The sequence below is a fragment of the Motacilla alba genome, chromosome 6 (assembly GCF_015832195.1).
Source record: "Motacilla alba alba isolate MOTALB_02 chromosome 6, Motacilla_alba_V1.0_pri, whole genome shotgun sequence".
In the NCBI taxonomy this organism is placed as follows: Eukaryota; Metazoa; Chordata; class Aves; order Passeriformes; family Motacillidae; genus Motacilla; species Motacilla alba.
This window is the reverse complement of record NC_052021.1, coordinates 29,085,765-29,112,582: the sequence shown is the minus strand read 5'-3', so window position 1 is coordinate 29,112,582 and position 26,818 is coordinate 29,085,765. Positions and strand designations below refer to the sequence as shown.

At 36.0% G+C, this 26,818-nt stretch overlaps 1 protein-coding gene across 1 annotated transcript; it reads right to left on the bottom strand.

Moving 5' to 3' along the window:
• Positions 1-5,439: 5,439 nt before the first annotated feature.
• On the bottom strand, positions 5,440-24,288 carry CCDC172 (coiled-coil domain containing 172). The gene is made up of 8 exons (XM_038141644.1): positions 23,615-24,288; positions 23,361-23,446; positions 20,100-20,216; positions 18,558-18,723; positions 16,548-16,649; positions 15,724-15,826; positions 6,302-6,389; positions 5,440-5,472 (listed from the first exon to the last, which is right to left on the bottom strand). Exons 1-8 carry the CDS (start codon positions 23,691-23,693, stop codon positions 5,440-5,442), a joined length of 774 nt encoding a protein of 257 aa, XP_037997572.1. The 5' UTR covers positions 23,694-24,288.
• Between the last annotated feature and the right edge of the window lie 2,530 nt (positions 24,289-26,818).

The window sequence follows — 26,818 nt, the reverse complement described above, 5'->3', positions numbered from 1 at the left end:
TTGTTGTCTTCCTGCTAGAGTAATTTAGTTGAATTAATAACAGCAATTCTCTATTTGAAAGTGAAATAGAGGCTATGGGTTCTTTTCACTAGCACATGGCATCAAAACTGCCTCAAATTCTATTAAAACACAATAACAGGAATTACTGTTCCAGTAAGACACAAGAAATATTTATGTGTATTTATAAAGACTTTTTTTTTCTGGGATTTCATCTGTATAATAAATTATTTACAGGTAAAATTGATCACTTTGAAGCTGTTTCTTCCAAACAAATAGATGTTGCCTTTAAGTACTCAAGGCATTAAGTGAGCAGAAAGAAATCAGCTCTCATTTCACATTTTCCCAGAAATTTTTAAGACCCTCAGCTATTCAGGGTGAGTGGCTTATGGGAATGATCACAGGAATGGTGAAACTGATAAAATAATGGAATTAATGTGTAGGTCTTGTTGAAGAAATTTAGAGGGTATATAGCATAGTATTTTAAAATTCAAAGTGATAAAGAAATATGCTCTCTGATAAAATTTTAGTCAAAAATTAAAAGAAATATAAACCTTCTGCTGATGCCAGTCTCATGCTGAAAACATTCAAACCCTACAAATATCAGTAAGGTGACTTGAGGTGACCGTAAATGTCTGTATGTGCCTTGAGTCTGGCCCTTTAGAGAATGGGAGCTGGCATGTCCCCACCTTGAAACTCAGAGTCTGTAATGTTTTTGACAGTTTGGGCTTTAGGAGCTTTACTTGTGAGCCAGGTGAAAACTGTCCTTCTGCAGAAGAAGGTATTAGTAAATATAATAGGTTTTCAGCCCAGAATACAGATGCTTTGCTACACAAAGGGCTACTAACAGCAGCCTGGTGTAGAATATTAAAAAATGCATCTAGAAACCTGATCAACTCAGCCTTAAAAATTCACCAGCTGAACAAGCAAATAATTGCAAAAGCCATTTGGATAAGGGGCTGACAAATCCTAAACAGAAAAATAAGAATGATGGGAATTTGGAAGGTGGGGCTATAACTACAATATGTAAACACTACACATCAGCTGCAATCCATAAAAGAAGCAGAGCTACTACTTGCTTAAACACTCTACTGACAAGCAAGAGACAGGTCATTAGACATTGAATCTGTTGATCTGTCTGATTGAAACATTGGTCTGTTGCCCAGTTACTCCACTGTAGTGCCACGTTTACCTTCACAGAACTGGAGCTATTTTGCTGGTCCTCCTTAGCCAGTATTTGCTTATTGCATTGTCATCCTTGAAAATGGGTGTGTAGCATAGTTGCTAAGCCTGTTATCTTTTTCATGGAAATTACCTGGAGATTTCTTATATTCCCCTATCTCCTTCTCCAGCTCAGTCAGTGGCGAAATCCTTTTCTAAGTTACAAAGCCCTAGCAAACAGAAGATGACTTGTGCTAAGCCAGCTGACTTGCTCTGCACCTGAGCTGAGTAAACATGGAGCAGCATGACAATATAGAGAGAGATACCCACAGTTTCATCCAAAACCACTCGGGTGGATCCTGTGATATCAGAGCAGAAAGCACCTGAACAGGCCCACACAGATCTTGGTGTTTAATTTTTTTAGATTAGTCAACTACCAAACTGTCAAGCTCAAAGCAGGCAACTGTAGCTGCAGACTGTCAGTTCCCTCTGTGACTGAGGACCCCATAAGCTGGGTCAGCTAAAGAAGGGTATGGGACCTCAGTTGATGTATTTTTCCCTGTGTCACATAAAAAAAAACCAAAAAAACCTCATTAACTCATTCTGTCATTCAGTTACGGATACTGTTTTTTATGAGTTTTTTTTCTTTCTGTTCTTCATTCTATGACATTAATTTGGCACTATCAGCAGCTCAATCATATTAATGTCAACCAGTTAGAGATAATTTGTGTGGGCACTGTTGCATTAGCTAACTGTAATTTCATTCTGTGGTCAGGTATTGTAGTGGTTTTCTTGTTAGTCTTTGAAATGCTCATAATAATGAATAAAGTAACATGAAAATGTAATAGCTTAAATCATTCTTCAATAAGATACAAAATAATTGCATTTTAATTCCTTTTATTTGCATGGGTTTTTACCCCCCCTTGTTGTAGGTGTTCCTTGCTTCAAGAAGAGATTCACCTCTGGAGAAATAACATTAGGTCATGGGGGCAGTTTTTACACGGTTAAGCCATATGGTCTGTGTTCTGTGTCCTAGCTTGTTGGGAGTGCAGATTCCTGGGTCTTCTGCTCTTCAGCATGATCTCTGACCATGACTTTGTCATTGTGTAACTCAGTTTCGTTGGCTCCTGACTTCTCCTTGCTATACTTCCAGAGTCTTAAAGCTGTGATCTTGAAAATTCAGGGTTCAACAGAAGCCTCTTTAGGGCCCTGTACTTGGCCCTTACTCATCCTGGCTGGAAAGCTCTTTTGGAAATCCCATGATTTTCTCCAAGCTCATGTTCATGGTCTGGCCTGATTATAATCCTGTTCTGTTTTTTTCAAAAGGATCCTGGCTTTTCCTTTGCAGTAAGCTGTTTGCATTAGGCTGGGAAAGCCTTTCACAAAGTATGGCTGGGAGCTGTGATTTGGTGATAAAACCAGGCTGCCCAGCTGTGTCTCAGGTACATGGTAACAGGAGCAGAGGCACTGGAAGCCAGAGCTGAAGCTGCACTTAACACCCTTTTTGTGGAGGAGGTAGGACTTGCTGCTTGTCAGAGCTCCTAATAAGTAAATAAAGTATTTCTCTGTCTCTCTTCACAAGTGAGAGATGGTTTATCTGTTAATCCTAAGAAGCAACTCTTCCCATGTCCAACACAGAAGCATAGCTAGTTTTCCCAAAGCCTTTTTTCCCCCTCCTGGAATAATAATAATAAATAAAAATAGTACATTTTGCTTGTACTGTCTTCCTCTTCCTCGTTAACTTTTTCAAGTATTTATTTGTCTGTAATTCATCTTCTTTTTGGTCATAAAAAGGGACAACTACATGCATATAATATGCAACCTGCACTTAAAAATATATTTTTATTATGTCATCTCTGAAAGAATTCACTTCTTCATAAAACGTCTGTGTGCTTTCATGGCAACCCAGCAATTATTTTTTTTTCCCCCTTTTTTTGTATTTATTAAGCATAACAAAATATTTTGTTCTTCTGCATTCATTATTTACAAGATTACTCATACTCAGTTTGACAATTAAAAAATTCTGCAGAACACCAATTTTTGCTTAATTTTTATTTTGAGTCTTAAAAACAGAAGTACTGTGTTTGTCCAAAATCACATTACTCCAAGACAGTGGTGACAAATGTATTTTTATACTTGGAAAAATTAGTATGTCTTACATTCACCTTGCAACGACTGGGTTAGTCTGGCATACTTTTTTCCAGAGCTGTTGAGGGATTTGTTTAGCCCAATAGGATTTGTATTGATTTCTGTTTCACTTTTCTTTTTTTTTTGGTGATCTTTATTCTTGGGTTTTTTTCTTATATTGATTCTGAAAGCTTTAGCCATTTGGGTTATTACAAATGTTGCTATATTTATGCTGTAATCCTACTACAATAATCAAGAAGTCAGACTTTCACAGACTTTTATGCACACACAAAAAAATGAAACTTTCAACTGGTTTGCTGGAATCTGAAGTCTCTCAAAAGAACTTACCACATTTTTTTTCCAGATGATTTTTCAGGGGATACAGGGACATTAATCTATAGTATTAATTGGTAATTATTGGATACTATTGCTCATCCCACTTAGACCAAAATTTCAAATATACATTTGAGGTATGCCAGTAAGCTCAGCTTTATGTCCCATCTGAATATTTAATCTATATGGACCAAAGAGCTGTAAAAATATATGAGACCATTTCAAAAGAAATTCAAGGATTTTTGTAAATAAAAACAACTATAAGTAGACAAGCAAAGTTTAAAAAGATGGTTTTCCTGGTTGACTGACAAATACACTTAACATAAGCAAGTTCTCTTAAATGAAGAAAATAATCAAAATAAACTCAGCCATTCTAGCAAGTCCCAGATTTATGTTTCATCAGTTAAACTCAGAAAAAAAGCACTGCTTTAGCTGTCTGTAGATGTTTTGGTATGTAACTGTATTATTTTGGATTTGATGAAAACCCACAAGCAGCAGTTGCCTAACTTTAGAAGTCAGATGATCCCGTAGAAGTCTGCAGGACTAAGTTGTTTAAAATCAAGCAATCCTAAGAGGATCTCTCAAAAAAAAGTCTTATAGGGATGTCAGCTTCAACAGCACTGGTTATTAAGAATGATAATTCCAACCACTTGGAATTATGCTAGCTAACCCAGTGGATCAGAAGACTCTTTGATACCAGCGCTGCAGATCAAACCTTGCCAAACTTCAAACTACAGCTGTATCCCACGAGGAAAAACTTTCTCCATCTAAGGCAGACTTTGGTCAGCTTCCAAAAGTGATTTATTCCTCCCTTCTTAATAAAACATCTTTTGCAGTTTTATGTGTGACTGACACTCACTGTGGCCTGGAGGGCTCAGAGTGTAGAAAAACTAGCAAAGAGCAATTAACCAGCCCCAGGTGGGAAGCACTGAGAAATACTTGCACATGCAGTGGGATGTGATGACTGTGGCCACAGAGAGGACTGAGGCTGAGCAGAGTGAATGCTCTTACATGGTTTTACTGTAAGCACCTGAATGAAGTCAGTTCCCACTGTGGGGCTGGGAACTGCTGTTACAGTTCTACATCCTACATGCTGGAGTGAGTAGGGATTCTGATTCACCCAAATTCTGCACCAACCCTCTAGTAATGTGGACTTTCCATTTAGAATAAGGTTTTATCTTTGCTCTCACGTGCTGAAGTTAAGCACCCAGTATTTTGTGGGTCATGGGAGAGGGAGAAATGATTTTTCTGTTATCAGAAGGCAAGTGCTAAGTAATAGTGTGGCTTACCACCACTGGAGGCACCTAGAGCTCAGCAGATCTGCAAACTTTTCTGGACTGTCAAGCTGTGTCGCTGGAGCTGAGCTATTTCAGGGACTTCATTACAGAATTACCTTGTTGAGGAATAAATGAAATAGTCACAGCTCCTGTTGAGTGTTATTGATGGTAATAGCAGTCTTCCTCTCAAATAAGACCATGCCACTACTCTTAAAAATAGGAGACCATTCATGTGAAAAATAGTACCTAAAGAATAGAGCTAGTAATGTAGGAACTGAGCTTTATGTGTAGTTTACCAGGTGCTGTGATCCATGGGCCACAAAGAGGAACCTATAGAGGAACAGCTATTGAATGTGAAGATGGAACACAAACCTTCCCTCACTTCTAAATGAATCAAATTTTATTTAATGAAAAGTAAAGGTAGGTACAAAGTGTGAATTAACCAAACAGAAAATAGAAGCAAATCTGATAGAACCTGAGTACAACAATTTAAAAATTCTCAGGCTTGCTTCTATGACACTCCATATTATATGCCACATATCATTCATTTATCTGAAGATTTCTTTTGTGATAAATTCTGGAAAAGAAAAAGAATAAAATTGTAGAAAATTAAATATTTTGTATATAGTATTTTTTACAGAGAAATTTTTAAACATTGAGCCGTTTTATTTTTCTTTCTGAAAACATTAATGAAAAAAATAACAAATTACAAGTAAGTTACATTACTTCAACAGAAACTTGAAACTGATTATAAGAGTAATGCAAATTTCTCAGGACTGTCATTCTGCTTGATGGTAATGGCAGCTGTGCCTTTGTACAGCTCAATCAGGGGCTCTAAAATGAACCTTTAAAACCTCCTTGTTTCCCAAAAGGGACTTCAAAATATTTTTTCTCTTTGTATTGTGACACAGACTGACAATCAAGAAATTTGAAGTTAGGATTGACATTCAGAGAAAAACATGTTTTAGTAAGATTTTGATAGGAATTTGTGAGTGGACAAAATAAGATACTAGATGAAAGGATGTTATTATCATCTTATTTCTCCATACTCCCATCTTCCATTTAACTGGCAGTTGGAGGTAAAGATTAATTTAGCTCCTAAATGCATAATCTTTTGCAGCTTTCAATAAACCAACAATTTATATAAGTCCCCCCCCAGTACATCTTTCTTGTGCTAAAAGCATATCTTTACATTCTTCTTTGTGCTTTCCTTTTCTGTAGAAATTATATTCCTGGACATGTGGAAATAAGCTGAAACAAAATAATATTGGAGCATGTCTGCATCAAGAGGACATCAAGGCATCTGCATAGTATAAAAAACTACTTATCTAAAACCACTGCCAATCATCCTAGAGGACGCCTTTAAAATTATCAAACACTTAAAATATATAATGAAAATGGCATACCATTTGCAGAATTTCAATTTCTGTTTGAAGAGTCTCACAGACACTTTCCCAACTATCGTCTTTGCATCTTTCCAACTCTTTCTTAAGTCTGGGTCCAAAAACAAATAAATTTTCAGGTCAGAGAACTGTTGCTGGGAAACTTCGTTTCAGCTTTGGTCCCAATTCTCAATTTGACTTGTGTGAGAAAAGCCTCATTGATCTATTTTCCTGGTCAGGATTTAAGTTTGCTAGTTAGACAAATTTCTGAACCGTGTCGTTTCCATAAACTGTGAAAGACACATGGCCTCACTAGTCATCATTTTCCTTATTTAAACACATGAATTGGAATGGTGATACTTAGAAAGTACCATTGTTACTGTTCTTATCTCTCCTGGGTATCTTTTTGTAGCCTCTGCTGTGGACAGAATGTTGGATTAGATGGGTGCTCTGCTGCCCCTGTGCCAGCATTGCTCCACACCCCTCCACAAACTCCAGCTTTTGTTCCTCTTCTCTCCCCTCTGCTCCCACTATTCCTCAGCACTTACTATTTCCCAATACTCTCGGCCAGGAGTTCTCCAACTTTTCTGCAGTAAGGATTACCTTAATATAGATATTTCTCCATTCAAAAGACAGTTTAGTCCTGCTAAAAGGAGATACCTCTGCTCTGCACATCAATGACTGTAGTGGTTTAAATTAATACTTGGTAGGCCCAGAGAAATCTCTGACAGAGCTTTCAGTAGTCTGATAAATACAAGGTGATGAGATTATACTGGGTCTTTTCATGGCTGTCAGAAGAAAAGCATAATGACAAAGATAAAGTTGTTTACCCTTAATACAGTTTCAGGAAACAATCTGAATGTTCTGGAACATCCAAACAGACTGAAAATATTCTGTTTGTCATGAAATAGCTAAACCGATGCATTAAAGCAGGACCTTGTTTCTTCTGAAGTTGAAACAGAAGGTAGCAACTATTTTTGCTTTTATATACTATAATAGACAATAAATTATTTGACCTTGCTATAGAGATGTACCTCTTTAGCTGTCCTAGTGCAAAGAGAGTTGGTTTTCTACACAAAAATGACTTTATTAAAAGATGTATCTTTAAATAGAGGAATAGCTTAGTTACTGTGCAGCTTTAGAAAAACAGACTAAGAATGGGCTGGAAGTTAATTTTGCTGTTCCTGTGGAAAATGCAAATATCTTACCATCAATATGGAAAAAGCATGAGCTCTATGTGCTTGTATTATAAAGGAGTAAAAGTCTCTTCTTTCAGAAATATTTCTCATAACACAAGAACCAAAAAGGGAATTTTGAACTATGCTTTAAGAAATGAAATTTTCACTGCACCATAATACATTGTTAGTTTTCAGTCCATTTCATTGAGAGAAGTTCACTTCAAGGTCTAGGATCAGCTTGTGATCTTGATTTAATCTGCTTGATTTCATTGCCTTGTCTCTGCATTATTTTGCTCTGTGTTCTCTGCTAGCGTGATATTAGAACCCTAATTTGCTTGGGACAAACAAAAGCCCTACTTAGTTTAATTTACTTTAGGAAAAGACAGTCTGCTGGTCTGTCACACTGTAAAAGTGATGCACAGCCTGTTTGCCACTTTTTAGCCAGGAATGATACCAGTCCATGCCAGGTCCACATCAGGGACAGAACAAGCAGAAGATCAGCAGTAGAGTTGCTTTTTTGTGTCTTGGGATTGTGAATTAATTACTGTTGATGACGTGCTTTGAAACTAACGTTTTGTGTATGTATTTTAAAATTTTATTTCAAATATTTTATAAGACTTTTAATGGTAGTGACAGCACAATTCCTTACATGGCATCAAGCAGTGGTGATACAAGACATTCCTTCAAATGTGGTGTTTAATTCTTACATTAATCAATTGATTCTGCTTTCAGGTCTTCCTTCTTTCTTATTTAGAAGCTAGATAATTACAGTATGTGCCAGGAATAATATACTCACAAAATAAGAGCTGTCTGTTAGGTTACAGTCTACAAAATTAATGCATTGGAGACGCCTGAGTTACTGAATAAATGATGAAGTTTTACCAGAAGGAATGTGAGACAATGGAACTATTAAAAAAAAAATGTTTAACCTGAAAGCAGATTCAGTTTTTTCTTTTTACATTTAAGATAAGCAGGATATTCATATTCATCTTTTCATTATCAGATTGAATGTGCAAACCAATTACTCATGAAACTATACTGTCTCGATGGAAGGCAGGTTTTCTGTCACCTTTGAAAATGGAAAAAGATGTAACTTTTGCTAGAACAAGGATTAATTTGACAATTATACTCTTTTTATGACCATGCAAAAAAGACAGATCTCTTGGAAAAATAATCTGAAAAATCACATTAGCATTTGGCTCCCCATGTCCTTTGGTTTTGTTTTATTTTTAGCATTTTGTTCTCCTTGCTGACAATAAAATATAGCTTCAAAATAAGTCATTGCACTGGACTAACAGTGTCTTGGCAAGTCACAGTATCACAGGCTCTAATGAACAGCTGGAGCTGAAATGCCACATTTGCAATAGCTAAACCTAGCCTTAAATCAAGTAGGTGGGAAAACAACATCAGCATTTTTGGATGCTATCTTGTCCTAGACCAAGCTCTGCTATCAATGGCCCATTTTCCATTAGTCTTGAATGCTAGAAGTGACAGAGATGAAGAAGGAGGAGATCACTGAAGATGATCGATTTTGCAGCCCTGAAATGAGCCCAGCTATTAAATGTCATTGGCATTTGTGGTTGATACACATTCTTCTTAAATTTCAGCTCTATATGCACGTGGCAAAGAGGAAAAATAATTTGAAATCAATACATGCTGGTATTATAAATTGAACTATGAAGAAAATAATGTTATTGTCAAACAGGTCTCTCTACAAATCATCCACAGATTCAAATTACTGGATCAAGACTTTAGTATCCAAAACTTGCATTCTAAGAATAATTTTCTGTAAAGTGGTCTTAAAGGAGAAATAATTTCTGTAGAAGGTAGGGTTAATATGTGAGTACTTTTTTTTAGGGCTGAAAGACCCTACCTAATTTTTGTTGGTATTGCAGGAGGAGCAGATTGTCTCTTAGTTGTGTTTAGCTGACACAAGCACAATTTTTTTTCCATATTCTCCTTTTTGTCTTTGCCTTGTTTATGACCACCATTTTATTTTTTAATCGTAAATTGGAGGGGAAACATTGTGGTGTGTTATAAAACAGAATTGTTTGACACTGATATACAGGGCATAGAGTAAATGGTACAAAATGAAATTCCTTAAGAAGCTATTTGTAACTTGAGAGTACATATTTTGATTTTCTGGGATTTCATTGTGAACATCAGGAGATACATTTATCAATGTTTTAAGACTTTATTGGGACTGAAGAAAAGTATTGAAGACTTAAGGTTATTGTCTCAAGCTCAAGTAGAGGCAAGACATTGAGGTAATTCTGTCAGTTCAAGACTGGGTTTAAATAACGTGTGTGTTTCTACAGTGAGAGCAAGATTTTGCTGGTATTTACAATTTGCTGACACTACTAAACAGAATATGCTATTGATACAGTTGGAGAAGTCAATAAATTTCAGACTATTATCAACTGATTGAGGAAGAGGAAAAAAAAAAACAAGTTCTAAATGGAATACAGTATCCCAAAATATAAAGTCAAGTACTTGAGTTACACAATTAAATTTAAAAGTCTGTGCTTGATGGAGCAGAAGGATAATAAAATTAAGCAAGTGATCAAATAGTAATAATAAAGTCTAGCAAGAAGATGAAACATGATCACAAAGAAGGTACTAGACAATATAACAATGGAAATCAAATGCAAATTAAAAGAAATAGATATATTTTAGGAAAAATATGACATTTTCTGCTTTTGCTGTCCTGGATAAAATGTTAAATGTAAAATACATAGTTTCTTTTAATTAAAGCTTGCATTTTGTGAATGCTTTCAGGCACCTATTCATAAGAGTAGTTAGAGGTCTTGAAAAGTGTGGTGGTATTTTCCAAATGCATAAACAATCACAAGACATATTTAAGGAATATATAATAATAGGTGAATAAACATGGAAAGGTTAAGGCACACTAAAGTAAATTGTACAGCTAGGATGAGATTTGCTTTTTGTGCAGACAGCAAACCAAAGTTGTGTGGATTATTTTTCATTGGAACTGTAAGAAAGAGCTACATAGGAAAGAAAAAATACACAAGCATGTATGTGAGATGTGAAATGAAATGTGTTTTTAAGGGTCAATAAGATTCCTATTGAAAAGCAGGAAAGTAAATGGGGGTCAATGGTTCTTCTAGTTAAATTATCTTGATTTTTCTATTTGACAGAGAAAATAAGATCTTAATCTGGGCATATTAATAGGGCTACTCTATTGCTGAAGTTAGTGTCTCTGTTATGTACTGCTTTCTTCCTGTGTATAATAGACTCAGCTAAAAAGGATTTAGAATTGTCCTTGTTTCATTCTGCTTTATGGGCTCTCCATGCTCTACTCATCTTCCAGGTTGAATGAATCTTTTTTGACAAGTAGGTGAGAGACTTGTACAAAGTATTCTTACACCCTCCTGGTATTCTTTAGGAAATAACTCCTTCTTTTATCTCAAGCACAGCTATATTTTCTTTTGATGTTTATAGCTGTATTTTGCACACACAGTATGCTCAGACCTCTCTGCTCCCATGTACCTGTTATTGAAGTTCCTAATTGTGTGTAAGTAGATAAACTTACATAGTACATAATTATATTCCTCCTCTTTTTAGTGACTCTTCTGCAAGGTGTATAGTTTAATTGTTTAAGATAATGTTGTCTTGAAACACTTTCTATTCTATAGTCTTTAATTAAAACATTAAGCAAGACCAACTGTGACTGTTGTTACCTTTGAGTCCCAGAACTTTAAATTGCAGACCTATGATTGTTGTTACTATAACTAATTTCATTACTTAATTTTTTTAATATGTCTTCCCTAGGTTAACTAATATTTTTCCATGGGGGATAGCATCAAATACTTTATAAATATCCAGATGAATGGTATTGGAATTTTCTTTGTCTAACCTATCTGTAGTCTTATCAAAGAAAGGCATCATTAGTCAGATTTGATCTGCTTTTTGTAAATCCATTCTGCAATTCATAATGGAAAGCTATTTTAACATAATTCAAGCTGTAATAGTTCCACTAGGCACTGCTATTAAAAAGAAAAGCTAAAAAATCAATGAGGAGATTGCCATTGAAAAACTCATTTTGAACCACATATATTACTCCAGAGACTGATATTTTCTGATTATAAAATTTAACATCAAATTAAATTGCAAAAAAAAAAATTAACCCACCAGAATAATGCATGGGGCTTAGGCAGTCTGTTGTTAGCATGAATAGTTTGTTGAGATCTAAAGAATATATTTCCTGTATGACTTGTATGAAAGAAAAAATTACTTTTTCCTTCCTAATTTTGGTAATAGAGTTTCTTTTTCTGGATTATGAAAAATAAGAAGGAATACTACCTTTTTAGGATTTAGACATGTATACAAAGCTGTGAACTATTTACAAAGTAAGCAGATTTCATGCATTTCCTTTCTGCTACTTCTTTTTTGAAGTAGAAGAGAAATTCAGGTTTCAAAGAAGCATTTTATTCTTATTCTACCTTTTAAACAGGTTGAAAGATATGTATTTTAGGTAGAAATGCTCTGGTTTTAGTCTAAATGAACTTCAACTAGAATTATTTCTAGGCTGTTTTACTTAAGGCAACACAAACATTTAAAATTAAAATGTGAAAGAGGATAAATAATTAATTGAGTAATTACAAGAAATATAACAATGTAATGCCATAGATAGGAATTTACTGGTATCAGTTAGTGTCTGTTTGACTCTTGCATTGCTCCACTTAAGTGATGTTACTTGCTACCTGCCAGGGAAACTAGACTCCAGAGAGCTGATGCCAAAGTTCTTTCCTGCTGTTTTGTGTTGAGGATGGCATTGGCAGAACGGATGATTAAAACAAGGCTTTTGATCTTAATTGCAGCTCTCTTTAGGGAAAAAAAAAAAAAAAAAAAAAAAAAAAAACCAAACAAAAAAACCCCCAACAAACCCAAACCCAAAGAAAACAAAAAAAAAAAAAAAAAAAAAAAAGGAAAAATAAATAGCCCCATTTTCTTTAAAATTTCTCTGAATTACACACTTGTATCACGAGTCTTGCATTTTGCAAGGTGCCAGCTAATTACATCAGTGCTTAACATTCCAGTTCTGGTTGGATTTTTTCTTCATCCAGTGTGGATCAGGACAAGCCTCTACAGCAGCTCCAACAGCTGCTGGAATTACTGGTGTGTGCTTCTCATGACCTTTGCAATTCTTTGATGGATTTGAGAGAAATTTTATGAAACTGCAGACGTGGTATGGGGCATTTTTCTCAGATCAAAGATGAATTGCTGTAATTTGAATTAGCTGGCTACGCTGTTCAGCTGAAATGCAATTTACTTTTAGATATATACTTAATTGCAATGAAGATTCTTGCCTTGCCAGCTACTTTTGATATTGATTTTTAAGCTGGGACTAGGGATGTGATACAGTAACAGACTTGCAGGGTGATCTGGGAGCTACATATATCAGGTTATTGATGCTGACTGTCTCTCATGTTTGTTCTAAAGAAGCATCAAAAAAAAAGGTACTTTTACCACTCAGAGTGGTGTGGTTTCCAGCTCTATAAAAATAAAATCAGGTTTTGTGCTATTTCATAGGAAAAAAAAATATTTCTGCCCCACATTACATGTGTCAAAATATGATCATCTTTATGTGTAATAAAAATGATTGTCAGTGAAAACTAGAATTCTATTCATGCAATAAACTCTGTTTGGGGATAAAAACCCTGATCTTGTTAGGCTAAAAAGAGTTGTTTCTCAGACACAGAAGGTTCAATCACATTGATTTTAACATGACCAAAACTGACTCCTGTTAAGACATACACCAGTATATGAGTATATATTGAGAAGGAGAATCTTCAAGGATGAGAACTATGCAACTTCTCCAAGCATGATAAAAATGCTTTTCCTCATGATAAAAATGCTTTTCCCTTAAATTCACTCTAAATCCTCTTGTTTTAACTTCTGCTTTTTGCCTTTTGTTCTCTTGCTGTGTAGCACTGTGCAGATTCTGGCTCCATCCTCTTGATGATACAGAGGTGATCAGATACCCTCCAGGGGACTATTTGTATGCTGCACAATTTACAGTGTCTAATACTTTAAATCCCCTTTCATTCTCTTAATTCAGTAGTTCAAACCAAGAAGTGATGAGTAGGCTTTGTTAAATAGAAAAAAAAATAAAAACGAAACAAAAAACCAAACAACTGCTGGAGTTGTATGAGTCTGATAAAGTTTGGGGTGGTTCTAAAGAGCCCAGCAGTGACATAGAGAGGCAGTCAAATGAGGATTGTCTGCTTGGCTCCACTGACAAGCAGAATCTATTAGTGCTGACATGGAAATACAGCAGCACAGCTCTATTGCTTCTGGCATCTGAGTTAACTTTTTCAGGGCTATCTCTCTCTGTGAAGCACTGAGCTTTTCTGATCAAAAGCAAGTGCAAGATAAAAATATGATTTAGGCAAATCTGTCTTAAATTTTTTCCAGTATCTGAAATTAAAAAAAATGTTTCAATTTTAAGAAAATGTGTTCAGTATATTACTAGACTTCAAGAAGGGCTTGCATTTTGTGATAGTGGTGATAGCATAGGAGCACTTTAAATTTTGCACTACATGCAACTATCAAATAATGTTAGCTTATCTTGACCATAAAAGGAGGCATTTCATGAAATAAGAAAATCTCATCATCCTTCTTGCCTTGGTTGTAAATGACACTTGCTGATTTTGCAGTTAATAGAATTTAATATGTTTCATCCAGTTTTACACCCAGAGAAAACCAAAGTGTCATTCTGAAGAGCTGTGAGTAAATTTCACTGCCTAGAAAGACACACATGGATTTGATTGATCCTTAGCATCTCAGTGGCAGAGCTGGGGATTAAAAGTATGATAATATTGGCTACTTCTGTACCTTCCACACAGGAAACCTACTCTAGAAAACTAATTACACAAATTTGGATATTCAGTGGCATCATGGCAGTAAACTATTCCAAGGGAAGTATGTTAGTTGGAAGGAAGCTGACAGCCTCGTGTATCACCAACCCCAATATATCATGATTGAATGAATAATGTAAAGGAGTGAAATATAATGTGCTGTCCTGGAGAATCGTTACTGTTATTATTATTTACACTGTGTCTTCTATGTATATGTTGAATGCAAATTTTTTGCTACTGTATGCAGGATTGTGAGCTAATTAATTTTTATGCTGAGGGGATTTTGGCCATGTCTCAACACCGTGTAAGAGGTTGAAGAGAGTTAGTAATAGGGCTGATATATCATTTTCTTTCAAAAACCAATATTCAGCAAAAAATGGGTCATTACCAAATCGTCTTTCAGAAAATTTCTCAGGGTTCTCTGAAAAGTTGTAACTTTCCATTGAAAGTTTTCAGATCAAAAAAATCCCCACTATTATTATTTATTTTTTCAAAAGCTTAGGGATATATAGGAATAAACCCTGTGATGGTCATATAAGTTGTGTTTTCCTTAATTTTTGTTAGAGAATCTTTTGGTTTGCTTTTTAAAGAGGAGTTCCTTTGCATTGTATATTAATTATTTTTAAATATTCCCAAGCACTTCCATCTGGACTATCAAAAATAGGAAAAAGGTGGTGAGTTCTGTGATATGAGGCTTTCTGCATTCGGAGATGAAAAAAAGAAAAAATTACATTATTTTCTGTGAAGTGAAAACTTAGTGTTTCATTTAAGCAAACTGACAAGAAATGAACTGTCACCACTCAGTTCCTGAGAAGAAAACTTCACTGTTAAGGGAGACTGTGCAAGGATAGACTCTTCTATCTTGGTTAAGTCTTCAAAAATTTTTTTAAACCAGCTTAATTAGAAGGTGAACTAGATAGCAGAGAACAGAGAGAAAACAAATCTGCATTTAGTTGCTCCAACAGAGGCCCCAGCTACCCAAGGGGGTTACTGCAGCCAGCCCAGTTCATTAGAATGGACTCTGCACAGCCAGGCAGCAGAAATAAGTTTAGCACTGGGTAGTTCATCGGTGCTTTGTGCCCCACCACCACTTTTACAAGACCTCAGGAACTGATCTTCCACCCAAGCAGCAGCAGCTTGTTCTTGCTCTGGGTTTGACTGACACCCCTGCAAACACTTGCAGTTTTGAGTTCATTGGGGTGTCTATGTAAGGGTGATACGCTGCAATCAAAAACAGGACTTGGGGCTGACTAATAAAAAATGAATGGTTCTGCTGATTGCAGAAGGAATGTTGTATATGAAAGGTAAAATAGGCATTGTTACCAAGAACAGACTGCAGTTACACTCCTAAAATTGAATTAAGAACTAATTAATGTGACGCTTTTACCTTAAACATTCAGGATCAGTCTGAGGTTTTTCAGTGACTTGGACTTTTTCTGCTTCTAAATCTTTGGTCATTCTTTCTGCTTCCCTGATTACTTTCTCAAGGTCTAAACATGAAATCAGAATTACCATATAAATACATATTAATCATCTATACTCAAAGACCTTCTACATATTCTAAATTTATATTTTCTAATATTTCTTCATGAAAATTTTTGAAGGGTAAAGGCACCTAAATAAACAAAATTATTTTTTAAAATTATTGTAGTCACATATCGCAATCTAGAAAACTTCATTCCTTTTCCCAAGCAATTTAGGACCATATTTACTACTTTTCTTAGCTCTTACTGTTACTTAGATATTGTTAGTTGTTACTTAGATACATTACTTAGATATCAGTAACAAAAGATACTAAAGCAGTCATTTACATTATTTAAATTCAGATTTCAAATTATTCCCTATTGCTGTGATCACCTTTGACACAGAAGATTTTAAACAATGTTTATGTTAACTTTAAGTTCCTTGAAACATTAAATTCTTCATTTAAGTATATGACTTACCAGCAAAAGAAAAACCCTCTCTGATATTTACAGCTCATGATTCAGCAGATCTCTGGACCTCAGTATCAATGACATTTAAATTAAAACTCATTGAAATCCATAATATTTGTTATAATCATGTTTAAAAATTATGTATTACATATTGTAAAAATAAATTAAAATATTGTTACTATGATTACTTTTGCAAGACAAAATTGACAGAAAACTTTTTTCAAAAGCATTTGTCAAGCCAGAAATAATTATCACAAGAAATAGTTATCAGGCACACCTTTGAGCTCACTTTGGAGAGTAAATAAATCCTGCTTTAATTCATTCTTCTGCAGCTGGAGTGCATTTAACTGAACATTTTTATGTTCCATTGACTCCATTTCTAAGAAAAAATACATTTAAAATTAAAATGCATTGCAGTTTTAGCATTCATGATGCAATCTTAAATATTCTTAACTACTTCTACCAATCTTCAGCTAGTCAAAAGAACCTGAAATATAAAACCAAAAAAAAAACTAAAATAATTCATATCTAACACAGTTAACAGGAAATTATGTCATATAATGTATTCATAGCCATGAAAGTAAAGGATTTTTTTAATGTTATTGAGCTATTCAACATATTTTGTTGTCTGGGCATAAAAAGAATGTTTTGCTTTACAGTTAATTCAGCTATAAAGAAAGGAAGATGACTGATTGAATAGGTGGAGAACAGACATGTCTCAGCAGGACTGAAAAAAAAAAGCCCTTCTTAGTATTTTTGGTGTTATATATATTTGAACCTTACTATTAGACAGCATCTGGAATTAATTGTGATTGTTTTTCTACCAATTGGAGGTCCTCACATAATTTTCTTGTTATGAGTTGCTTAAACTTTTCACTTCAGAGTCGTCAGTGTGCCCAGGAGTGTACCAAACTAAAAGAAGTTGTGCATTTAAAGGATGAAACTGAGATGGCAACTGAACTTAGAGAAGAATTTTGGTCACCCTCCAGGTACTACTGATCATTTAACTGCCCAGCTCTGCCTGAATATGTAGCAATTAAATGCTAAAAGTAGCACTTGACACAAAATAGAGACTTTTCAGTTGTAGATAAGTGTCTCAGCCATAGGAAATAAGAAAGAAGGTGTTACCAAGTGCAAGCTCCAGTGGAAAGTCATTTTTCAGTATTTTTACAGCAGATACGGGGAATTGAAAGTGCTGTTGCTTGACAGATCATGAGGCTGGAATAGACTTTGAGGGGTCACCTACTGCCTTCTTCTCCTGAAGGCAGGATCAGCTGTACCTCTTGTTTCTGAAAAATGCTGGTTTGACCTTTTTTTGATAACCTTTGGTAATGGACACTCCTAATTCCTTTGGTAATGGAATCTTCTAAGACAGAGAGCTTCAGTTGTTCACTGTTCTTAGAAAAAGATTCCTAAGCTGTCAGACAGACTCTCCCTTCTCTCCCTTATTTACATTTGTTACTTTTTATTCACTATAGGTATAGAGAATATATTTATTTCCTTTCTACAGGAAGCTTATACAATTTGAAGACTGATATCCATCTTTCATCAGTCTTTTCCTTAATAGCTTAAATAGTCACAATTCTTTCATTTTCTTCCTTCTCATGTGCTTCAGAACTCTGATCACACTCACTGGGCCTATGTGGATTTTCTCCAGCTGGTCCACGCTTTTTTTTTTTTTTTTTTTTTTTAAAGTTTAAGATCAAAATGAGATGCACAGCACTCCAGTTCAGAGCTTAACTGCCCCGAATAGAGTGAGGAATTATTTTCATGTGTTAGAGGTCAGAATTCTGTTTGTGTCTCAGTGTGGTGTTGGCATTCTGATGTCGTTGACTCATGTTCAGTCTGTGATCCATGACGACCCCGAATTCCTTGCGGAAGGATTGCCCTGCAGTGTGACCCTGTGCTCTGAGAGATTAATACTCTGTACCTTAACTGAAAATCAAGCTACACTGTGGCAGTGAAGAACCAATCCTACAGGCCATCTGTGTACATAATTCTTTAGAAACTAAGGAAATGCTCAACCACAGGTGGTTCTAACCCTACTTCAGTGGCTGTGGAGGACCATGAGCTCTGTGCTGGCTGAATTAGACATTGGGAGCTGCCTCTTTAGGTTGGTTCCTTCTCCTCACAGTGCTCACATCAAAAAGGCTGAAGAGGATAGGGAACAGAAGCGCCTTTAATTATGCTTGGTATGTCAGACCACACTCTTCCAGTTCAGGGCTAAACTGCTGTATTTTATTGATGTGTGTTAATCCAAGATAAACTGTTTTAATATAAGACTTACCATCTTTCAACAGAGCTGCCTCATTCTCTAAATCATTTATTTCAGTCTTGAGTTTCTTTTTAATATAAAGATCTCTATTACTTGTTAGTCCGTATTCATTGTTAAACTCTGTAATTTCTCTGGTAAAATTATCTTCCTCTTCAGTAATTTTTCTCTTTGCATCTGCCTGAAAAAAAGAAAGGGAAGACTGAATATTCAAGTGAAAAAAATGAAAGCCTTTCTTAAGATAGGCAGACTGAAACACACTGTTGTTTTTTATCCTTAATTTTGTTGTAGGAAAGTTAATAAAATTTTAAAATGTAAATGTAAAGAAAATATTCACTTTTTCTTATAAGAGCTACAGCTCTATCATTATGCCTGTTGTTTTAAACCTAATTTTTCCCTGCAAAAATGGAGGGTCTATTCTTGATAACAGAGCATTTAAAAAACTCTACATTATGTTATAGACTTGAACCAGCAAATTTTCAGTTCAACTCTTATATTGAAATTAGAAAATTCTGTTTAAAGTCATTAGCACAGTAAGGCAGCTCTTTAGCTTGGTATTAACTAAATGAAAGTGTTGTTTAACCCTCTGCAGAATGCAGACGTACTTTAACTCCCTCTATAACCACCAAGAATGCTATTGTTGATAGAAAATCAAAGTTCAATCTTCTGGGAAAAAATATTCAGAAGAATAAGGTTATATTAAATTTCTTCTAAGAAGTCTTAATTGATGGCTAAATTAAATAAAATGAAATTACCCCTATATACAGGAAAAAAGAAAAGATAACTTATATATCAAACTTCACACATATACTGGGAATACTTTGGGTGATGCAGAACTATGACTAAAATTAAAAAGATATCTGCCTACAGATTTAGGTTTAATACTGGTTGATTTGTAGTGAATGTTTGAAATTTAGCTCTGCTGATTGAAAGGGCAAATACATATGCAGAAAAGACTGCTCCTCTGTGGCATTTCTTCATATGCACAGATCCCAGAAGCCTCAACAAAGTTAAGAGGAAGGCAATATTCAGGTTAGCATCTGAGAGAACTGGAAAACTTGTTGTAAGTAGCTACCTTTGAAGAGGTAGTGAGGTGTGTCTGGCATCAAAGAGATTGTGTGCTATGTCAGGATTGCTAAACTGTCCACATTTGCTAAAATGTGGTGTGGACCTCACTGGGGTTTTCCTTTGATCCTTTTCAATATTTTTCACTGTGGATGAGGCAATCCAATTTAAGGTGAGGCTTCCATAGCTTACTTTTACAAAGGAAATAATCTGTCAGAATTGGAGTTCAGTCATACAATAGCAAACATTAAAAAATTAAGTCAAGAATATAAAATCAGCTTTGGAGAGAAAATGCAGCATACACTACCTTAGATCATGGTTTAAATGAAATGTGAGAATTTACCTAAGTTTATGTTGTTACATATACTAATATAAAAAACCAATAAAAATTTCCTGACTAATATGTTAGCTTTTCCAGATTTTCAAATTTTAAAGCTGATTGCTCTTGTACAATAGAAAAGAGCTGTGTGACTATCACAGCTGGAAACATACCATGATTTTAAGAAGACTGGTTCTTTGATTAATAAGTTCAGCTTTTTGTTTTTCTAAGCTGTCTTCACGTTTCTTCAGAATTTCTACATTGAACTGCTTTACAGACAGATGCTGAACCTTCCAAGAGGGGGAAAAAAATAAAGTTATTGCTTAATTGTTTCATATACTCTGAAATTGTACATAAGGATCTTGATCCAGTTTAAAAAGAGCTGGCAAAGCTGCTGGACTAACAAAAGCATAACAGCTCTTTTTTTCCCTCAATAACCTTTCAGTATACTGCTAAGATGTTGAAAAGTCTCCTTTCTGTGAAAGACTCATTTAATGGTGCTCTGTCCATCTAAAATGGCATTTTAAAATCTGCTAGGTTTAGCAAGTTTTTTTCCAGGAATAATATTGACCACATGGGATCCTTTAGCCAACCTAATCTACTGTCCTCCATCTCACAAACCAAATGAGACAATAATATCAGAATAATATCATTGGGACAGGGGTCCAGCCTCCTGGTTTTGGCTGAATGGCTGTACATGTCATCCACTCTGCAATGCTACTACGGAGTATGCAAAGCAGAGCAGGATGTTTTTCTGAGCACAATTTCTGGAATTTTTAGCTGAGGAAGAGTAATGGGAATTAGCTCACTGGTTATTGACAGTTTGATCACAAAACCCCCCAAGCCCTAAACCTCAGTTTTGCACCTAGGTTTATTCAGAGTTTTATTACTTTTAACCATTAGTTTATCCGGTAGAAGGGTATTCTGTTCAACCACTGCATTTTTAAAATATGCTGAAGACTTCTCATTTTTCTAGCACATCTACTGTATCATCATCTAACCAAAGTGCAGATATGTGGTGGGATAAACTATAACAATGACAAATAGGAAGAAGCTAAGTGTTGTAAAGTCTTAAAGGATGGGAATGGTTTATTTGACGGAGTGTCAAGTTCTCTTGACTCAGAGCAATGAATAGGGAAAGCAAAGATTTGCCCGCAGAGAGTAAAGGCACAGGGTAAGTATCAGGAATTAAATTGAACAGTCAGGCTGATTCACAAGTGTTTGTGTGTGTAGAAGCAGAAAAAGCCAAATAAGAGTGGTATTACAGTGGTAAAAATTAAAACATTTTAAAGTTAAATAATGCATATGATCGTGGAGAGGGCACAGATAAAGTGCATGTGATCAAAATAGGAAGACAGTGGAATGAAATGCCCAAAGACTGCAATGTGAGAGTTGGAAAGGAAAGGACTAGATTTTCTCCTCATCCCTGATATGTCCAGAATGCAAAGTGTGCAGGTCATGCTTGGCTCAGAATTTATTTTACATATGAATTCAAAGAGATGGTCTTACATCACTGTATTTGTGATACTGTACATAACTAGCTTTAGTGTAATTTCTCCAAGATGCCAAAATTCATCTATGCATTTGCAATCAGTTTTTTAAAGAAGTCATTGAGCTACAAAGAGCAAAATGCTGTAATTTGGGTTCTAATTACATGCTACCTGGTTTTAGAGAAGAGAGGGAAAAATTGCATTTCCTAGGACTCTTTGATTGACCACAGGCAGTGTGTGTGAAATAGATGTCAAAAAACTTCTGAACTCAGTCTCATCATCTTGGTCAGGCATCAGCTGCTGAGCATGTATGTGGTTGGATATGTGTGCTTGTAAAAAAACTGCAGTTATTTGGAGTGGGATAAATTGAACAGCATTAGCTGAACAGCATTATTTAATATTATTTGAATTATATGAACTATTGCAGACATATGTAAAGCTAATTCCTGTAGTGAAAAATAAATTACTTTAAATAATGTCAATAACTATATAATCTTTAAACCTAAATGCAGTCTGATTGAAATGCATTTTTCTATTCCACTACTTTTCTGTATCATTTCCTATCTATAAATGAATCAATGTCAGACTAGGCAAGCAAGTAAAATGTATTTTTGTGGACATCAGTGAGAATATCATTAATAATGGTCAGTAAAGCACATAAAATTTAATTAGAAGTAGTTCTTCAGCTCTTCCCATTAGTCATTTACAATAATGGTTCTACTCTTGGGACCTCCTGCACCTACCACATAAACTTTGATTATAAATCACAATGCATCAATAACAAATTAGTAGCATAAACATAAAATTGTGATGTTCATAAATAAACTTATGAGTAAGATTACTGAGGACTTCACCTAACAAGCAAAATCCACATATAATCTGTGTTGGATAAATAAGATACTGTTTTAAAGCACCTCTGGGCTCTGAGATTGTGGCATGCGTAATTGTGAGTGTCTGAATAACTGCCTGCATGATTATAGTCTCAATCTGCAACCAGTAAATATTTGTAAATGAGTTCTATTCTGATCCCTTCACAGCAATGTTGGTATAGATATACATATACATGTGTATATATATTATATAGTCCATTATAGAAGGCAGAAGAGACTATTTTAGGAAGGATGAAAATCATCCCCCAAACATTTATTTTCACAACTAGATGAGGCAATCTCCCAAAAGTTCTTGAAGTTGTTTATTTACATGATAGAATCCAACAGCTCTGACTTCAAAGGAGGCTCCACATGCTTTCCTGTTGTGAACACACATTTTGTCAGCACGGACACTTAAGAGCACAGGGGAGGGTATTTAGACTTAATTTTCAGACACAAGCAAATGGATTTTTAAATAATTCGCAACCACAGGTGTTGTTGGTGAAAAACTCTGCAAAACTGGTGGCTTAATCTGAAAATACATCTGCAGTTTGATTAAATGGAAAGAGTAATAAAATCACTAAAAAGATTCAGAAACTTTCCTCTGTCTTTGGCCTCCCCAGAAAAACACTTAGGGCTTGTAAGCCTTAACTGTAAGCTCACAGGAAGATCTGCACTATATGACTCAAGATCCTGTGAAATAAATACAGGGAATGTTTCCATATATTTTCTGTGAAAGGCCATTAATAAATGGCATTGGGCAACCAAGGGATGTGTCCTGCACGCTGGAGGAAAGTGCTGTAACAAGTTGCAGGATTGTTGAAACAGGGTATGGCCCAAAAATCAGCCTGCCCTGACACAGCCAGGGCCAGCCCCAAGGGTGAGATCTGTGGGAGGAAGGATGTTGATGGACACATTTTTAATTCAGAAAGGCCCAGTGCAGGTTTCCTCCACGCTGGGCTACTCAGCAAGTGAAGCACACTCCTTGAAAGTGCTTATTCCTGGAAGAATAGGTTGAGTATTTGTAAACATAATGTATTTCATTATTATGTACACTATAAATATGCCCGCTCACCTTGGTTTCTAAGTTAGTTTTTGCAGCGCTCAGCTCTTCTTTTATTTGGTTAATTTTTTCATAACTTCTATTTATGTCACATTTAGCTGCAAGACAACAAAAACCTGTAAGAGTACGTGCTCAGTTTGTAAAAGTGACATCCTTACAGAAATGTGCTGGTGGCAAGAACCAGCCATGCTGGCTCTGCCAAGCTTTCCCTGGCATGAGTCTCCTCAGGACAAGCCTGTGGGAATGGGGAGGCCCATGGGGCCGACCTTGTTGGATGAAGCTCCTCTTCTCCCTCGCCTGCTTCTCCGTGAACTGTATTTGCTGGAACAAAGCGTTCAGGTTCATTCCTGGCTTCTCCCGGGGCTCTGTGGGCTCTGTGGGCCGAGCTCTTTGTGAGGGCTCCGGGAGGGTCCCCACAGCCCTGCCCTCAGGGCCCGGCCTCGGCCTCCCTGGGCTTGGGACTGAGGTCTGGGGACACGGCTGAGGGGACACAGGGACAGGGAGGGAGGTGAGAGTTTGCCACCCTTTCTGCAGAAAGGGTGGCAAGAGCAAACCTCAGGCAGAGGGGAATGTGGGTGACTGGGTGGGGGAACCCACATGGAAAACAGGGAATGGGAGGGAGGCAGGCAGGGAGGCAGCACGGTGGGAGCAGAAGATGTTTGGTAAGGAAAAAGATGACACTGAATCATGTCAAACATGGGCACATCTGTCAAGCTGTTTCTGACTCAGGATCTGGGGGGTTTTAGTCAAACAACTCTGTCTTTTTAAGTTCTCTAGGACCATGTGCTCCATGCTAGTTTTCTGTCATTCAGAAGGTGATTTTTCTCTACCACTTCCTTTTTCTGTGGAGTGACCACCATCCTTTCTAAATGTTACATCTGCTCAGATTTACCTATCTTTTGAAGACTAATGTCTAACCTGAGAAATTAAGGAAATAAAAACTGCTGTCACACAGGAGAACATGGTCAAGTTGACTCTCTGGAACTTAGAGTGACCAGGCCCAGCTCGGCTGCATTTCACCATGAGCATAAAGTGGGCTTTGCTTCTGTTCCAGTTAGTCTCAGTAAGGAAAGATCACAACACAGCCCATTTTATGCTCTTCTGGAGCATAATTGTGTAAAAATTTACAATGCTCTGAATTCCTGCAAAGTTCTGGTTTGTACATTACTGGATGGTACACCTGCAAATGTAAGCACCTGGATGAAAATATAATTCACATTACAGGGTTTGCTTTTACATCTTGGGAAGGATTGACTACATTCCCTGCAGAGAATAACTATGTGAAGTTTGCCTATTTGCTTTGAGGCAGAAAAAGCCTGGAGGAATGAAACTTTATAGATTTCCAGCCTTTTTAACACTGAAAAATATTAGGATTATTGACAGTCCTGTGTTACAGTTTTCCTCAGAGGAGATACTGTTTTAGCATAGACTACAGCAGCAAAGTTCAGAAATTGGAAAATCTTTGACCATCAAAAACCAAAACAATATACATGAGAGTACAAATGTATCATTAATGAAAAGCCTGTTCTAAGTTAGCAGACTGCAACAGAATTCTGGAAAAATCTTATAGCATTTACTGTTTAAAAGGCGCCATGTTACAGCTGGTAGTGTGTTAGAAAATGATGTTTTTTAAAGGACAGACATTGCTCTAAGAAAGAAAATGTGGGTTCTGATGAAATTTAAAACCCTGAAACTAGCACATTATGTTGCAGGAAATGCAATTATTTTTCTAAAATGGCACAAAGTGCAACTGAGGGGGAAGAGTTCACTAAAGTGAATTTAGAAAATGTTTCAGAAGTGAATCTTCCTACCCAAAGGCCAAAGGAAAAGCAGATGAGTCAAACGGGAACATTTGGTGATTGAGACAGTGATTTGTTACACAGGTCTGATGAGTGAAAAGTCATTTTACAAAATTCAAGAAAATGAACTGCTCTATCAGTGGATCAAGGAGAAAATCAAATGAAAAGCTTTCTTTGAAGTTTTTGAGACTTGACTGCTTTTGTGTTTGAAGCTGAGAAGGCTGCTGTAGGCTGGGATAGAGTTCAGTGTTACTTATTAAAGGAACTACTGTGTTTTGTGGAGGGTGCTTCAGCGCCTCTAATTATGGCAAAGGAGCTGTTCTCCCCAGAAAGAGGAGTCTGACTCCAACTTCACTTCTCACTGTCTGAGAATGACCATTCAGCATGATTAACAGTTCTCCAAGAGTTCCCTTTAGAAAAAAATTCAGTGGGACAAGTATTTGACATTAAGCTTCACAGCTTTTGACTCCTGCAGCTATTTGCTATGCGCTTGATTTTTATACGGTAAATTACTCACAATAATAACTCGGGATTATGTAAATTTAAGCACACATGTGAAACATATACCAGTAGTTTCAGAACCAGGATCAAGTCCAGGATCAAAGGTGTGCAGTTGCTGTCTCCCATGGAAAGGGCACGAACCTGAATGTTTCAGGATAAAAGTAAAACGTGCATTCACTCAACTCCAACTTCCGCAAAGCACAAGATCTTTAGTAGATCACTAGCTGCTGGAAAGGTGACTTTAATTTCATTCTGTCGGTCATATCAGTACATCCTAATCTTAATCTATATCTGTATCTTAATCACTGTGCTGTAATCAGGTCATGTCTTTTTAGTGTTCTTCAAAATTACTAATTGCCCTTTGTAATCAGGCTGCTGTGCTAATAGTAAAGTTTCTTCTACAAGTTTCTTCTCTTGTTTGTGTAGGAAGAAGAAAAGAAAGATTTTGCTTGTAATTTCAAGACACTATAAAAAATTATTGCTGTAACTTATTTCTAAATCATATACACTCAGATTGTTTCATAAAGCCAAAAAAATAGAGGCAGGGTAAAAGTCAGATGATGCAATATGGTCTTCATCATAAGAAATGCATAATAAGAACTAGAAATTGTAGGATTACAGTTACAAATAAATTTTGTCTTTTGGTCTTAGGCACTGTTAGTATTATTTTTTCCATATACAAAACTACACTGCTTACTTTTGAATGGTTTTATTTATAGCAAACCTTCTTACTAACCTATATCTCTCTGGTCTTCCTTTGCTCTTGGTGGTCTTTGTATTTGGCAATTACTTTTGTCTACCTCACATGAAGGAATAAAGTCAAATTGTTCTGTGGCACAAGTTCACAGCTGCCATTTTGCATTCAATGCTGAAGTGCTTTCCTTTACAGGAAATAGCCTATATATACGTGTGTGTGTATATGTTAAAAACAAAAATGCACATGAGAGTGCTCGGACCACTTGGAATGTAATGCTGACCAGCAATTCTATTGGAGAGAAACCACAAACAGTGAGAAACCTAGTAATTATCATAAATCAGCATTAAAAAATCAGACTTATTAAAAATTAATTTTATAATGTGACTTCTAGACAGCAAGGTTTTAACTCTATTATTTAAAACTTTGTTGAAATTGTTAAAGTACAGAGAGCCGTGTAACTCGGTGACATCAAA

What these genes read in the sequence shown, in the direction of transcription:
- CCDC172 (XM_038141644.1), bottom strand. Translation starts at nt 23,693, where the DNA reads ATGAACCTGAACGCTTTGTTCCAGCAAATACAGTTCACGGAGAAGCAG. An exon ending in GAGGAGCTTCATCCAACAAG is followed by an intron (nt 23,447 to 23,614) that starts GTCGGCCCCATG and finishes GTTGTCTTGCAG; the next exon opens with CTAAATGTGACATAAATAGA. An exon ending in AAATTGAAATTCTGCAAATG is followed by an intron (nt 5,473 to 6,301) that starts GTATGCCATTTT and finishes TTTCTTTTCCAG; the next exon opens with AATTTATCACAAAAGAAATC.